Source organism: Desmodus rotundus, chromosome 5, assembly GCF_022682495.2.
Source record: "Desmodus rotundus isolate HL8 chromosome 5, HLdesRot8A.1, whole genome shotgun sequence".
Lineage (NCBI taxonomy): Eukaryota > Metazoa > Chordata > Mammalia > Chiroptera > Phyllostomidae > Desmodus > Desmodus rotundus.
Genome location: NC_071391.1, coordinates 57,501,175 through 57,515,635, shown reverse-complemented (window position 1 = coordinate 57,515,635; position 14,461 = coordinate 57,501,175). Strand labels below are relative to the sequence as shown.

At 39.8% G+C, this 14,461-nt stretch overlaps 1 protein-coding gene across 19 annotated transcripts in view; it reads left to right on the top strand.

Annotated features, from left to right (window-relative positions):
* Positions 1–7,833, top strand: part of PICALM (phosphatidylinositol binding clathrin assembly protein) — a 113,841-nt gene extending 106,008 nt beyond the window's left edge. For 13 of the 19 annotated variants that reach the window (XM_024572700.4, XM_024572699.4, XM_024572698.3 and 10 more), the window contains one exon: positions 5,178–6,517. In XM_024572700.4, the coding sequence (XP_024428468.1) occupies positions 5,178–5,270 (93 nt within the window). In that variant the 3' untranslated portion in view covers positions 5,271–6,517. Of the gene's footprint in view, positions 1–5,177 lie in introns of all 19 variants that reach the window. The other 6 variants (XM_045182059.3, XM_053925737.2, XM_024572702.4 and 3 more) reach the window with 1 other exon arrangement.
* Positions 7,834–14,461: the final 6,628 nt, after the last annotated feature.

The following is a 14,461-nucleotide window of genomic DNA, read 5'->3' as shown; positions in this document are numbered from 1 at the left end:
TCTTCCTTGTGCTTTGTATAAATATTACTTGTACTTACTGGTGTATAAAGTGAAATGCTGACCAATAGTTTGTAAACTATATTGCAATGTCCAACTCCTCTGTTACTGAGCATGAAGACTGTTAACCTAGTTAGTTTCAGTTTTCTTTTGACAGTCACTTTGATGTGAAGTATCATTTTGTTAAAGGACTGTAAGGCATGTATAGGTGATGAAGATCATTGCAGGGGAGGATTGTTGTTCTTGTTATGTTCATATCACTTGTATGAAAAACTCACAGTGATTCCTCATCAATTTATTTTCCCAAAAGCAATATGAAAACCACAGAATGTTGCATATCGGCATTTTATTTTTAAAATAAGCATATTAAAAGTTTTGTGTGTATCTCGATTGGTATTGGATATTTATGGAGGATTTCCAGTTTTGTTTATGGAGGATAAGGCTAAAGATGCAAAACTACGGCTTTGGTTTTGTTTGTAATGGCCAATTTTAAGTAAGTCTGACATCAGTTAAGTGTCTGAAAGGAAACAATGGCTTGTTGTGAGTGCTTTTTGCCCTTCTAAATAGGGATACTGTTAGCTTTAGATATTGGAATAATTCAAGTCTTACACAAAATGGCCTTTTTAATGACTTTCTTGTGTGTAAGAAGCAATGGCTCTCTTTGCTTTTAAGCTAGTTATGTGGGTTTTTTCCTACTTCTTCATGTGTGAATTGTGGGTGTTGGCAGTGCTTTTTCTGTCAGCTGATCTGTGCAGCTGTATTTCTGTGAAGGCCTTTTGCTCTGTCAGCAGTGTCCTATGCCCATTCATCCTTGCCTAGTAGAATGCACCGTGAGGGAATTTACTTGAGGAGTTGGGATTTTTGTACCGTAGCTGAGAATGGTTCTGGGGTCCCCAGCATACACTAGATTGAGTCAAAACAAAAATTTGAGGAGTCCTGTTGTTATTGTTAATGACACTATTGTTAATGACAATAGGATCACTATTGTTAATGACAACCTGTAGAATAAGACCATTTTAACAGTTTTACTGCTGAGGATATTTTTTTCTAAAAGGTAAAAATCTAATTTTTTGCCTTAAAACCAGCTCATATTTGTAAAATCTTGGGCGACCGTGAAGTTCTACAAAATCTTCATGATGAATACCAGTGACCATGATTATCTGCACTATCTGTACAGAAAGCGCAAGGGTTGATTGTGTAACGTTTAGTAGAGAAGTCTCTTTTTAAAAGTTTGTCTACTCTCACTTTAACTTTTTCCTGTATGTCAAAGATAGCCATAAATTCTAGCTGAGTTGAAATTAATTGGGATTTCAGATTTTTGAGAGGAAACAAATCACCAAGCTTGGAGTCAGTAAAACTGCATTTGCGTCTGTTCTTAGGGTCCCAGAGCTGCTGTAACAAAATGTACCACAAACTTGACAGCTTAAAACAACAGAAATGTATTCTTTCACAGTTCTGTGAGGTTAGAAGTCCTCACAGGACCATCTCCTTCCAAATCCTCTAGAGGAGGATCCTTTCTTGCCTCTTCCAACTTTTGGTAGTAGTAGCTGTTCCTTGGTTTGCATCTGCAACACTTCAGTCTCTCCCTCTGTCACATGACAGTCTTCAGGCATTTCCCACTTTTCTAAATTATGACACCAGTTATTGGATTAGGGCCCGCCCTAATGACTTCATCTTACCTTGATTACGTCTACAAAGACCGAATTTCCGAAAAGGGTCACATTCATAGGTACCTCGGGTTAGGACTTCAGCATACATCCATTGGGGGGTAGTACACAGTTCAACAGTCTCACCCAGCTGCTCACTAATATGGTATTTCAGGGCAAGTTGCCTGTGTAACTTTGCTGAGAATCAGTTTCTTCATCTATAAAATGGTGATGTATACTTTATAGATTTGCTGTAAAGGTCAAGTGAAAATATTTGTAATAGACGTAAGTACATGGAGCTTTGTTGTATTTTTTTTTTATATACTATTTATTATAAGAAAATTTCTAAGTCCATGTGTAGGCCTTTTAAGAGGAACTGCCTGGGTCTGTGGAAGCCCTCCTCCCTCAGCCTCAATCTCCGCTGGTTTTATAGCCAGAAGCTATGGGGACTTCTCTTTCTTGCACTGGAACCCTGGGCTGGGGATGGGAACCCTTGCTCTTCAGGGGTTCCCAGATATCCCTCCTGATCTTTATCTGACACACAGCTGTGGGACCAGCTCTGTTCTCTCCTACCAATCTTCTTTAATTACCTAGTTGTAGGACTTCCATTCAGCCAGATTTCAGGCACTCTGAATGATGATTCTTCTGTAGTTTACCTGTAGTTTTTTAAAAGATTTTATTTTTAGGGAGGGGGAGGGAGGGAGAAAGAGAGGGAGAGAAACACCTGTGTGTGGTTGCCTCTCACATGCCCCCACCTGGAGACCTGGCCTACAACGCAGGCATGTGCCCTGACTGGGAATTGAACCAGTGACCTTCAGGTTCACAGGCTGACACTCAGTCTACTGAGCCACACTTGTCAGGACTGTAGGTAGTTTTGATGTGGTTGTGGGAGTGGGTGAGTACCGCATTTACCGTATTTTGCCATGTATAATGCCCTCCTGTGCATAATGTGCACCCATAGCTTAGTACCGCTCATGTATAATGTGCATTCTTAGTACTACCCAGGTATAATACTCACCCTTATTTTTCCCTCAAAAATTTGGGCAGAATGTGTGTTATACATGGCAAAATATGGTACCTACAGCACTATCTTGACTGGAAGTCCTCGGATTTTTTTTCCTCTTTAAAAATTCCCTATTCTCTAATATTTAGCAGCCCTATTGTTCTTTTCATTTATTTACAAACTGATAAGTGAAGGAGAGTCAGCCTTGGTAGTTCAGCAGACTTGCTCAGGCTTTTTAAATCCTGCTGCTTCTTACCCACCATGATCCTGTTGGCTCTTTGTGCTCTTTTGTTCTTCCTGCTTTTCTTGAGCACCGATTAGGCTCTGGCAGCAGATTTCCTTTCCTCTTCTTTTCTCATTTACTCTGTGAGATGACAGCTTTCTCATTAGTGCATGGTGTGCCTATGCTTTGGCACAGGTGTCAGGAACCAGTGGCACCAGGTGGTCAAAAGCTGCTGTGTGGCCGTGTCCTTGATACCATACAATCAGCCAAACCAGTCTGGGCCACAGTCTCATCTGCTTGAGAAGGATATCAGTGATATGAAACTTAACTACAGGAATATTGTCTCGTGTTTCCATGTTTTAATTTAGCTACATATTTATAGGTGTGGGACACAAATGTATAGATATTAATTATGAGAATAGTAGGAGTCTAGTTAGAAATTAGCACTTTTTCTCCCAAGGAAAATCATCTTTTTCAGCATTATTTGTAAGCCTCTCAGACTCCTGTCTAGGAGCTTGCTCATATATTGAGATGAATAAAAGTTCATTTTTTTCAAAAGTGCTAAAAGTTCCCTTTGATCATATGGGTCAGGGGCATTTTCCTCTGGGACTGTCAGGTCCTCAGGCTGCTGCTTTCATGAAAAGATGTGATTTAAGAAGACATGTTAGTATGTGGCTCTCCTAGGAGACTTGTGATTTTGAATGCTATCTAACTGCAGTAAGCAAGGTTTATTGTTATTTTAACTTCAAGTGAGAGAGAAAATTTGTTTTGGAGAGAAATCCAGTGAATCTTAGACCCCCTCCAGCTCAGTGACTGATGGTCACTTCACTCAAAATCATTCTGCCTCTGAACTGTTATCCATGTTTGGTCTGAAAAGAGAGGAAGAGACATCTTGCCAATTAAGTTGTACCTCAGTTGTACCATATGAATGATACTCGAATCTCCAAAGCCAGACATGCTGTCCTGTCCTCCCATCTGTAGCTGCTGTGTAACTCCATCATCTTTCCCGTTGTCTTTGAACATTTATTTCTGAGAACAAGGTATGGATCAGAAAAATGACTAAACCACTGGTATAACTGAAGGTGATTTCTAAACCTATAAGTTGATCTTGGCGTCCAGAACAGCAAATTGCATATACTTTTGATGTAGTGGTTACAGGAACTCACTGACTATTCATTCTCTATGATGTTTTTCTTAAAATAAATAAAAGGCAATACAAAATGTTTAATAAACTAAAAGGAGAAATGAGATCATTTTGAACCAACAAAGACAGATTTGGGGGGATTAAAATTTTTTATAGGATTTGAAAATATGAATTGAAACTGTTTTCACTTAGTTGACTTCGATATAATACTCAGTTGAACACCCATAAAAAGGACAGTTCATGTTATATAGCTGTGTGCTTACAGGACTGCAATCTTACACAGGGGGAGGGAAAAGTATTACAAGTTAGTTTCAAAATAAAATGGCTCATGTTTGGGTTGAATTCTCTAAAAGTAGGTTCAGTGAAGGAGATGAGTACATGAAAATGAACATCTTGGTTCTTTAGGAACTGTCTTTCTTTTAGGGAATAACTAAGATTGAGTTCAGCAGACATTCTGCTTGCCTTACCATATGTTAAACCACATTAGAAAATTCCAAGAATCAAGCAAACATTCAAGCAGGAAGCAGAATAAAAAAGTCTTAAATTTGATTCCTTATATTCTGGGCAGTTAGACTCGGTGACTTCTAAGGTCACTTTCCCCTCCCAGAGGGTACACATCAGCTCACCATGTCTAGGTAGCAGACAGAAGCCAGCTCGATTTACAAGTAGTGTGAGCACTGAAGGCAGGATCTCCACATCCAGTGGAGAAGGAAGGAAAGAATATTGCAGCAGATGTGTTGGGTCTGGACTGAGGTCAGAGTTTGCACAACTTCGGACAGATAGCCTGGACGCAGGAAGCCATCTTCCCTCGATTGAAAAAACAACACAGTTACGCGCTTCTTTCCCTCTGCACACACACAACACATAGAATAAAAGTCTTAACCGTGGGTCAGCTTGTATCAACTTTTTTGGGTAAAAGACTTTATTCCTTTGGAATTTCAGAAACAAGAATTTGTTTTCTGAAAAACATGCCATTGGATACCCTTTAGCTTGACATGTGACTGAAATTTTTGTTTTATAATTCCATTTTCTACAAAGGCTGCCTTTATATTTATTAAGGATGACAAAACAAAAACCACTTCTTCTTTCATTACATTTTCTGCTTTCATGTTCTGTCATTCTGAGCTCTTTTTTTCTTTCCTTCTCTCTGTCTCTTTCCCCTAGCTGTCGGCAGCATCCAGCCCCTCCAGTCACAGTCCTCACAGAGCCTCAGGAAAGGACCCTTTTGCAGAGCTCTCTTTGGAGGATTTCTTATAAGTCACTTTAGGTATTGCCGCTTGTTGGGGGAGATGGGGACTTAAATACTTTTTAAAAGATTATCAAACAATTAAGCACCATTCACTCTTCTCCTTAGTTTCTTTAAAGGACTCCAAGTTCCATCTCTTCCTCCTCCTTCTCTATCCTTTAGGTGGCGAGTAAAACTAGAACAAGATAGGCTATAAGGACAAATAAATTTGGAAAATATCTTTAATATAATTAGAAGGTGTGAAGTTAAAAGATCATCTCTCATGTTTTACATATAAGCATCCACTGCTCACAGCAGATGGTTGAGATCAAATACTGCTCTTAAAAACTGGGTGTTTTAGTCAATTTTAAAAGAACTATAGGGAACAACACAGTTTTATACATCTGCTTGGAGTATGATTAGTAACATCTTTAGTTTTAACATAATGGCAAGGGTGAGTGGGAAGAATTCATTTTAACAATTTATTATTATTGTTGTTGTTACTATTTTAATTAAGGGCAAGTGAATCCTTGGGGCCTTTTTGATAGAAGGATTCTGCATTTGATCCACACTGCTTGTTTTTGCTGGAAGGCAGCGACTTGTTGTTCTTGGTGCTATAGCCCCCAGTGTAGACACAGCTTCTAGACCTCGAGTTTGTGCTCTTCTGATCTGACAGCAGTTCGTTAGCACTCCCACTCCAGTACTGTCTTCGGGTGAGCAGGTGAATGGATATCATGAGTGAGCGAAGTACACCAGTGAACAGTGACACCCGATCAAAAAGTATTCCTTTGTAGATCTTTAAGATTTTTATTTATTTTAGTAAAGACATGGTTTAGTAAGCATAATATTACTATTTCCTTAATTATCTCTAATTTTATAATATCATTTGGATATAATGTTTCAAATTTTGCTTTCCTGGAAGAGATTTTTACGTGGAGTATATGTGTTCTTGGAGAGATTTTCTGAACTCATCATGGGAAATCGTTCATTTGTCTTCTTTCTTCTACTTCTCGGTTTTTAGTAATTAGAAAGATATTTGGAAGGCCCTGTAATTTGCTTCAAATATTGAGTTCTGGCACATGATAAGCTGATAATATTGACTGTGTTTTATAATCAAGGTTTGTGATAAGCATGCTTTGAATGCTTCTGAGCCAGTTGAATGGTAAAAGCCACAAAGCATTTTTATTTGTGAGAAGACATCGTAGAATGCAATGAATTAACTTACACTCTCTTTTTTCCAGATACAGTTTATGTAACTAGATGGAAGAGAATGGAATTATTCCAAAAAGACAAGTGCTCAAGCAGCAAATACTTACTTCCAGCAAAATCCAAACTGCTGTCTCTAAACTCTCTTCTTCCATTAGAATGCTACAGTAACACAGTGGAGGCCCATGGAGGAGACTGGGACTAGTCTATAGGAGAACGTGTTAATACACTTTATAAAGCCAAGAATTGCCATGATTCCAGACTAAGATCTGTCTTTTTGGTGACTAACCTTTCAGTTCTTTCAACTTCTATTAATACTCATAATCAGTAACCTTACAAGAAAAGACCTTATTTGGAAAGTGTGAACTTTGTATTTGGAAAAGCTGCCTGGAGAGAAGAGCTGTGTCCTTTACTGTAATGCAACAGGACTCTTTGGGGATCAAAATCATAACTCTTAATTATGCAATATCTTTGTTTTCTCCCATCCTCACAGATACAGAAATAGTAACTAATGTTAACTTTTCTTTTTTAAAAAAATTATATATTCAGTTTGCAGTAGACATTCCCTAAGTATTTGTATTTATTTATGATTATCAATTTACATAACATTAATATTGTATCAAACCTCCTTATGAAAATGAGTATGGGTGTACATGGTATGTTTGATTTTTATCCACAAGAATGGATCTGATTCAGAATGCTTTTCAGCTGACATAGAGAGCACTAAATATTTTAAGGCAAATCCATAGGTCTGAGTCACTTAAGAATTTTCAGTCTCTATGGGGTTTAGGAAAGCATTATAAATGCATTAATCCTTATAGTCAATTCTGTGCCTAGGATTTTGCAAGGGAACAGTTCACTGACTAGGAAAAGCACTACAATTTAAATTCAGCATTAGTGCATTGGGAAGGAACTTTACTGCTTTGTGCTTGGCATGTCATTATTTTCCATTTGACATTAGGGCCTTTCCAAAATGAGTGTGAGGAATTGCTTTCACTTCAAGACTTTCCTTCTTTTCAGTAAAACTCTAGGAGGTGTTATGGGGCAGGGAAGGGGACAAAATCCTTGAACTTTTTATTTGGCTCATGCCATGTTATGATCATGTACCTTTTAAATAAGGGGAAATAATATCTTTAAAGTTAATGTCTAACCAAGAGTTTAGTTAACAAAATAAACTGCACTGTTGATCGGTGCTTTGTGTAAATACATCTTAACATTTGGGTTGAGAGGGGCCTTAAGAAGGAAAGTTTGTTGTAGGAAAGCAATTCTGTACATCAGTTTAAGCATACTTGTTGCATTGTCTCTGCAGATTCTATTTTTGTTTACAATATTAAAATGTATGTTAGCAAAAATGGGTGGATTTTCAAATAAAATGCAGCTTCCACAAAACTTGCGTTGTTATTCTGGTCTGAGGTGCATTTTCTTTCTTTCTTTTTTTTTTTTTTTTTTTTTTTTTGGCTAATTAAAAGTATATATAGGTGATTATATTTGCTGATTTAATAAAATATAAAGTTTATTCCTATTTTAACATAGTTTCCAAAAAGACTTATCTTGGTACTTTTAGTTAACCTTCTAGGCTCTTATAAACTGAACTACTTATTAAAATGTTCATTTTTGTCTTTTGATAAGATGCCTTTAGTCAGGTAAGTTTAAGGGAGAAACGCTTTGAGTTTGACATACTGATGCATGTGATTATGTCTGCCAAAGAAACCTCTGACTGTATCGTGTTTCGTATGGAAAAATAGGCGGGATTCAGAGTACGTAACAGGATTGAAAGCCTTGTGCATTGATAAATGTTTGCATAATACTTGCCACGGTTGGAAAAAAATTGTCTTTAGTCAATATACTTACTTTGTTAATTTTACCAGTTTTTAAGTTTCACAATTATTAAACCATATTCATATTAACTTGGGAAATTGTACTTTTGTAAGTTAACTTCCCTAACATTACCACAGGTTTTGATTTTTCTCTGCTGGTGTTTGAGTGAGTGTTGTATTTGAGGTCTACACCTGCTCCTTTTACACTACCTTGTATTTTTAAGTGTGTTTCAGTTCGTGAGTATGCTTCATAAACATTTCCATCTTATTTTTCTGTTCAAACAACTTTTGAATAGATAGGTATTACTCATATTTTACCCATTTTACAGATTAAAATTAGGAACTAGAAAAGGAACTTGTTCAGATCGATGAGCTAACAGTCAGGGGAGTCAAGTCTTCGGTTTCATGGCTCATTGTTTCTCTGACCTGCTGTTTTGAATTCAGGTGTATGAAATGGAAGGGGGGTGTTTTCCCTCTGCGGTCTAGGCCGAGGACCACTCTTTATTCCCAGATGATCTTCCCCTATGGATCACATTTCCTGTCTCCTTTCTGATACCTAGACATCACTGACAAGGAAAAATATGAAACATACCATTATATTAACTTCAATCAATATTTAACTCTAATAACAAGTGAGGTACATCAGCTTTTGAATGCACAACTAAGTCAGGTTATAAACCTGCACATGCCCACACCATCTTAACTATACTACCAGCAAAGTTGGTAGTAGCTACAGGGAGAAAGACAAGACTGTTAGCAGACAGCAGCTACACCCATCTCAAATCATTTCAAAATAAATGTTTTGATTTGTCATAGTATATAAAGAGGTACTGAAACAGATGAGCTTACTGTTACCTCCCAGAAAAGCTGGTGCCCCAGCTCCCATCCATGCACCTCTGCACCTGGCTTAGATCTTTGTCACAGTCGCCTCCTTCCCTGCGTGTAACCAACTTTGGAATTCAGCTCTGAGTGGAAAGACTGCAAGGTCATCCTCCATGCAGTGCCTCTCAGAAACTCTCAAGCTGATTTCTTGCCATTATTAAGAAGTAGTGTTCTACTTGGTGTGTCACCAATCAGAAATGTTTTGTAAGTTGCTAGTTGGTATTTCTAGTCTCGTTTTGGTATAAGCACTTAGTGTGTAAGTGTTCCATTTGTTATTAGTGTAGCATGCAGGTCTTGTTTTTATGCTGTATGAAACTACCCACGTTGTCAAAAGTTGTGTAAAGCTCTTTCTATGGTATTTCTCTTGGAGCGGATGTAACTGTCTTATGGCAGAGAGCTAGAAGGAGAGAATAGCAAGGAGAAAGTTTTATGGAAACTGAAATACTCATTCAAATCACTTTATCTGCTACAAAAACTAATTTTAAAATGGGTTTTGAGATTAAAAATTACGACGTGGGAATGATCTAGAGAGCTAACCACCACCCTATCTGAGCCTGCTATAGTCAGACACTTTTGTCTCCTTGAGTCTTGAGTTGGCCGCTGTCCTGTCCTACCAATAAACAGGCATTGTGTTATCTCACCCTTGACTGGGACTGTAGGGAAGGGAGTGTCCGGAGAAGCAAGCAGCCCCTGCTCCCCTTTATGCACCTGGACTCCAAGCTGATCGCACTCGTGCGGAACTGAACCATTGATTTCCTTGGCCTTTCAAGAGCACTACATGGAAGCATGAAGCACACTACCCCAGCTCTGCCAGCTGGCTGAGAGGCTGTCTTAAAAGGCACAAAACAAAATTTTATCTTCCGTGTTCATTTTTGCCGCAAAGTAGATTCCTGGCACAGACTTCCTAAAATTTATAATTTCCTAGGTGCTCAGAACACCAGGAGCACCTGTTGTTCTAGTACTTGGTCTTTGACCCCAGTTTCTAGCACAGAACTCCTGAATCCCTTAGGATTTCCTGGGCAATAGTAGTGTCCTTTGACCTCATGAAGTGACTCTTCCTGGGCTTTTGAATGGCTTTAGGATGGGGGCTGTTCACCACAAAGACCTAGTCATGATTAAAAGCTTGGAACTTTCAGTCCCAGCTCCATCCTCCAGGAAGGGGAGAGGGACTGGAGCCTGAGTTAATGATTGATGATGCCTGTTCGGTGAAGCTGCCTTGAAAGTACCATTATTAAGGGGTTTTGAGAGCTTCCACGTTGGTGAACATTCTCACATGCCAGGAGGGTGTGTACCTCAACTCCAGGACAGAAGCTCCTGCACTGGGGACTTTTCCAGGCTTTACCCTCTGTGTCTCTTCATGTGGCTGTTCACCTGTATCCTTTATTAAATAATAAACTGGTAATTGTTGTTTCCCTGAATTCTGTGACCCATTCTAGCAAATTATTGAACACAAGAAGTGGGGGTCAAAGGAACCCTGATTTATAGCTGGTCAGTCAGAAGTACAGGTGTACCCGGACTTGGAAATGGTGTCCAAAGTGGGGGTGGGGAGCAATCTGGGACTGAGCCCTTAACATAATGGGGTGGCATCCATGATAATTCTAGTGCAAGAATCGTAGGACCTCCCCCTCCCCCATTGGTGTTCTGTAGCTCATGTGGAAACCCACACATGTGGTGTCAGAAGTATTAAAAGGAAAATGAACTTCTGACACAGTTTTGTTAGCACCATATATCTATTTGGAGAGGGGGCAGAATTGCCTCCAACATAAATTCTAAATGGGTTAAAGAGAATACATGCAGGGAATTAAAAGGATGAAGGAAATACAGGTGATTATCTCAGTCAAATAGGAAAAGGGAAAGGATTTGATTTTTAAGAGTTCCCCAAAGAGGCTAATGACGAGTGATTAAAAAATTCATCTTTAGTAGTAACGAGGAAATTCAAATGAAAACAACTGTGCTCTCCAAGTGTAGTCTGTGAAAGAGGCACCATTGTTAAACCTATTTTATAAATGACAAAATACACCTAGAGAGGTTAAGTCACCCTCTGTGTGATCTTTATCACCTAAGTGGTTGAGCTGTGATCCTAAGCCCCCGGGTCTGCCTGTAATCACTACTGTATGGTGGCGTAGACAGCGTTGTTACCTGTCAGACACAGCGTTTGCATATAAAACAGCACAGGCGAGGTGAACAGTGTGGTTGGTAATCTAATTTCGAAGTGAGTATTAAGCCAGTATATAGTTTTGGGCGGGGGGTGAAAATTAGCCATAGTTGTCAGACGTCTTGAGAGTTCCTACCCTTAATAAAAAAATGTAACACCTTTAGGAAGTTTTGGCTAGGGGACTTGTCTTGAATTGTTACGTAGCATAAGTTTAAAAATAGGAATTTTTCATATCAGTGAGTAGGAGGTCAGAATAACAGGAAGCATTGCTCCCTGAAGTCATCGCTCCTTGAGACCACTGCTGCGTGAACATCCACATCCTCCGTCTCCCGGGCAGTTTACAGCAGCAGAGAGTAGACCCTCGGTGCCCATCTTCACTGCCGTCCTCCCAGGTTAGAGGCCCGTCTACACTACCAGGCTCTGCCACTTCCCAGGCCCACCAAAAATAAGAGATGGTTTTGTTACCAACACTTCTGGGCCAGGGACCCAAACCAAGGGCCTGCCCAGGGCTGTTTACACCAATAGAGCAGTCTGTGACCAGTAACACAGCGTGAAGCTTTATTATTTGATTTGGAGAAGGGTGAGCTCATGAGCTAATGTCATCTCCCCTACTCGGACAGGAACCTTCTGTATGTATAGTCTGGCGTGGAGTGATTAAATTCTTTTACACAAGCCTAGTTACCCTGTTTTGGCTGGTCCCTTTGTACGTGATGCCCCACCACCGGCTTGGTTTTTGCACTCGGCACCTTTGTCTGCACGTGGGAATCCTTTCCAGCTCCTGTAAGCAAGCATAGCTCGTGATGTAGTTTGGGTACTGAGAAACATTAGGGTCTTTTGGATGATAGCCTGTGACATTTTCTCCCTCAGGAGGGTTGGTCTATGGGAAACAAGGGGGAAGGAGGGAGGCTTCACTGAATACTGGAGGGAATTCTGATTCCCGGTCCTTGGAAGAACAAGGTTCTGCACCAGTCATCCAATAGTTCTACTGTCGTGAGATCTAGGAAGTAAGCGCGACTTCCACATCTCTTGTCCCGGGTTATGGGAAACCAGAAGGCCCACAAGGCATTTTTAGTTTCACATTCAAGCATGGTTTCCTGGTTGCAAGCTTTAGCATGCGTGTTTCCACACTTGATCGTTTCCCACCAAATGTAACTTCCTGAGAAGAGTGGGGGTGATCTTTCCCATGGGGGATTCATGTGTTTGGTTGGCTCCAGCCCCTGCCCTTCAATCCTGCGCCATAACTGCTGGAATCCTTCAGTGTGCCTGTGGCTCACTGCTCTCCAAGTGTTCAAGGCCTGCAAGAGTTCACCCTTTCTCACACCTCCGCTTTGAAGCTTCTGCTCGAGCTCACTCTTTCCCTTCATTGTCTCCTAATAGAACTCAAGTTCTCTACCCCTTTGCATCTGTATTTTTTACCTATTTGGTCTACTCAATTCTTAACACCTCTGGGAGGGAAAACTAGCAACTCGGATCATTTAGAGACATTGTGAATTTGTGACATTGAATTGTGACTTTCAGAAAGTCATAAAAATGTTCGCATTCTTTGCCCTATTATTCCATATCTGGAAATCTAAAGAAATTAATCCCAACTAAGAGAAAATACTTTATGCGGAATACCCGTCAGAATAATTTAGGTTACCAAAACAACTGTGGAGTAAGAAAAAGATCAATGTTGAGTCCTGGAGAATATCTCCAGTATTAAAGGGCAGTAAATGATTAACAGAAACCAGGAGAGAACAGAGATGGAGAAAACAGGAAAGATGTCAGGGACATGGTTGAAGAAGTAGGGAATGGTCAACACAAATGAAATATACAAACCTGCCCAGCAGTTAGGATCTTAAACAGTACCCCTAGCTATACCCAGGCATTGGCAGGGGCAGAAGCCAGATTACATGGAATTGAGTATGGGAAGAGCTGTGGAGGTATCAAGCTTGGCTCTGAACTGAAAGAGGTAGACCATAAGCAAAGGGCGTACAGGCCCAGGAAGAGTTTAAGATGAAAGTATATTCACTTGTTCATCCACTCAACACATTGAATACCTTCTATGAACCAAGAGTTTCAGATGCAAAAGTCAATAAGACACAGTTTAGCTTTCATGGACCTAATTTTCTTGTGAGAACAGGCAATGAACAAATATTTTATGACAAGTGATGAGTGCCACAAGAAAAAGGGTGAAGGGATAGAGGGATGTAAGCAGAATAGGGTGCTCTTGTTTCAGGTCTCAAGGAAGGACCTGATGAAGTAACATTTAAAAATATATATATATTGATTATGCTGTTACAATTGTCCCATTTTTTTCCTCCCCTTTATTCCCCTCTTCTCTGCACCCCCCCCCAGCAGCATTCCCCCACCTTAGTTCATATCCATTGGTTGTACATATAAGTTCTTTGGCTTCTGCATTTCCCATACTGTTCTTAACCTCCCCCTGTCTATTTTGTACCTACCATTTATACTTCTTATTTCCTGTATCTTTTCCCCCACTCTCCCCTCTCCCCCTCCCCACTGATAACCCTCCATGTGATCTCCATTTCTGTGAATCTGTTCCTGTTCTAGTCGTTTGTTTAGTTTGTTTGGGGGGGGGGGGGTTATTTGTTTGTTTAGCATTGGTTGTTGATAGTTGTGAGTTTTTCCATTTTACTGCTCATAGTTTTTGATCTTCAATTTCGTAGATAAGTCCCTTTAACATTTCATGTAATAAGGCCTTGGTGATGATGAACTCCTTTAACTTGACCTTATCTGGGAAGTACTTTAACTGCCCTTCCATTCTAAATGATAGCTTTGCTGGATAGAGCAATCTTGGATGTAGTTCCTTGCCTTTCATGACTTGGAATACTTCTTTCCAGCCCCTCCTTGCCTGCAAGGTTTCTTTTGAGAAATCAGCTGATAGTCTTATGGGAACTCCTTCATAGGTAACTGTCTCCTTTTTTCTTGCTACTTTTAAGATTCTCTCCTCTTTAACTTTGGGTAATGTAATTATGATGTGTCTTGGTGTGTGCTTCCTTGGGTCCAACTTCTCTGAGACTCTGAGCTTCCTGGACTTCCTGGAAGTCTATTTTCCTTCACCAGATTGGGGAAATTCTCCATTATTTTTTCAAATAAGGTTTCAATGTCTTGCTCTTCCTCTTCTCCTGGCCCTCCTATGATTTGGATGTTGGAATGTTTA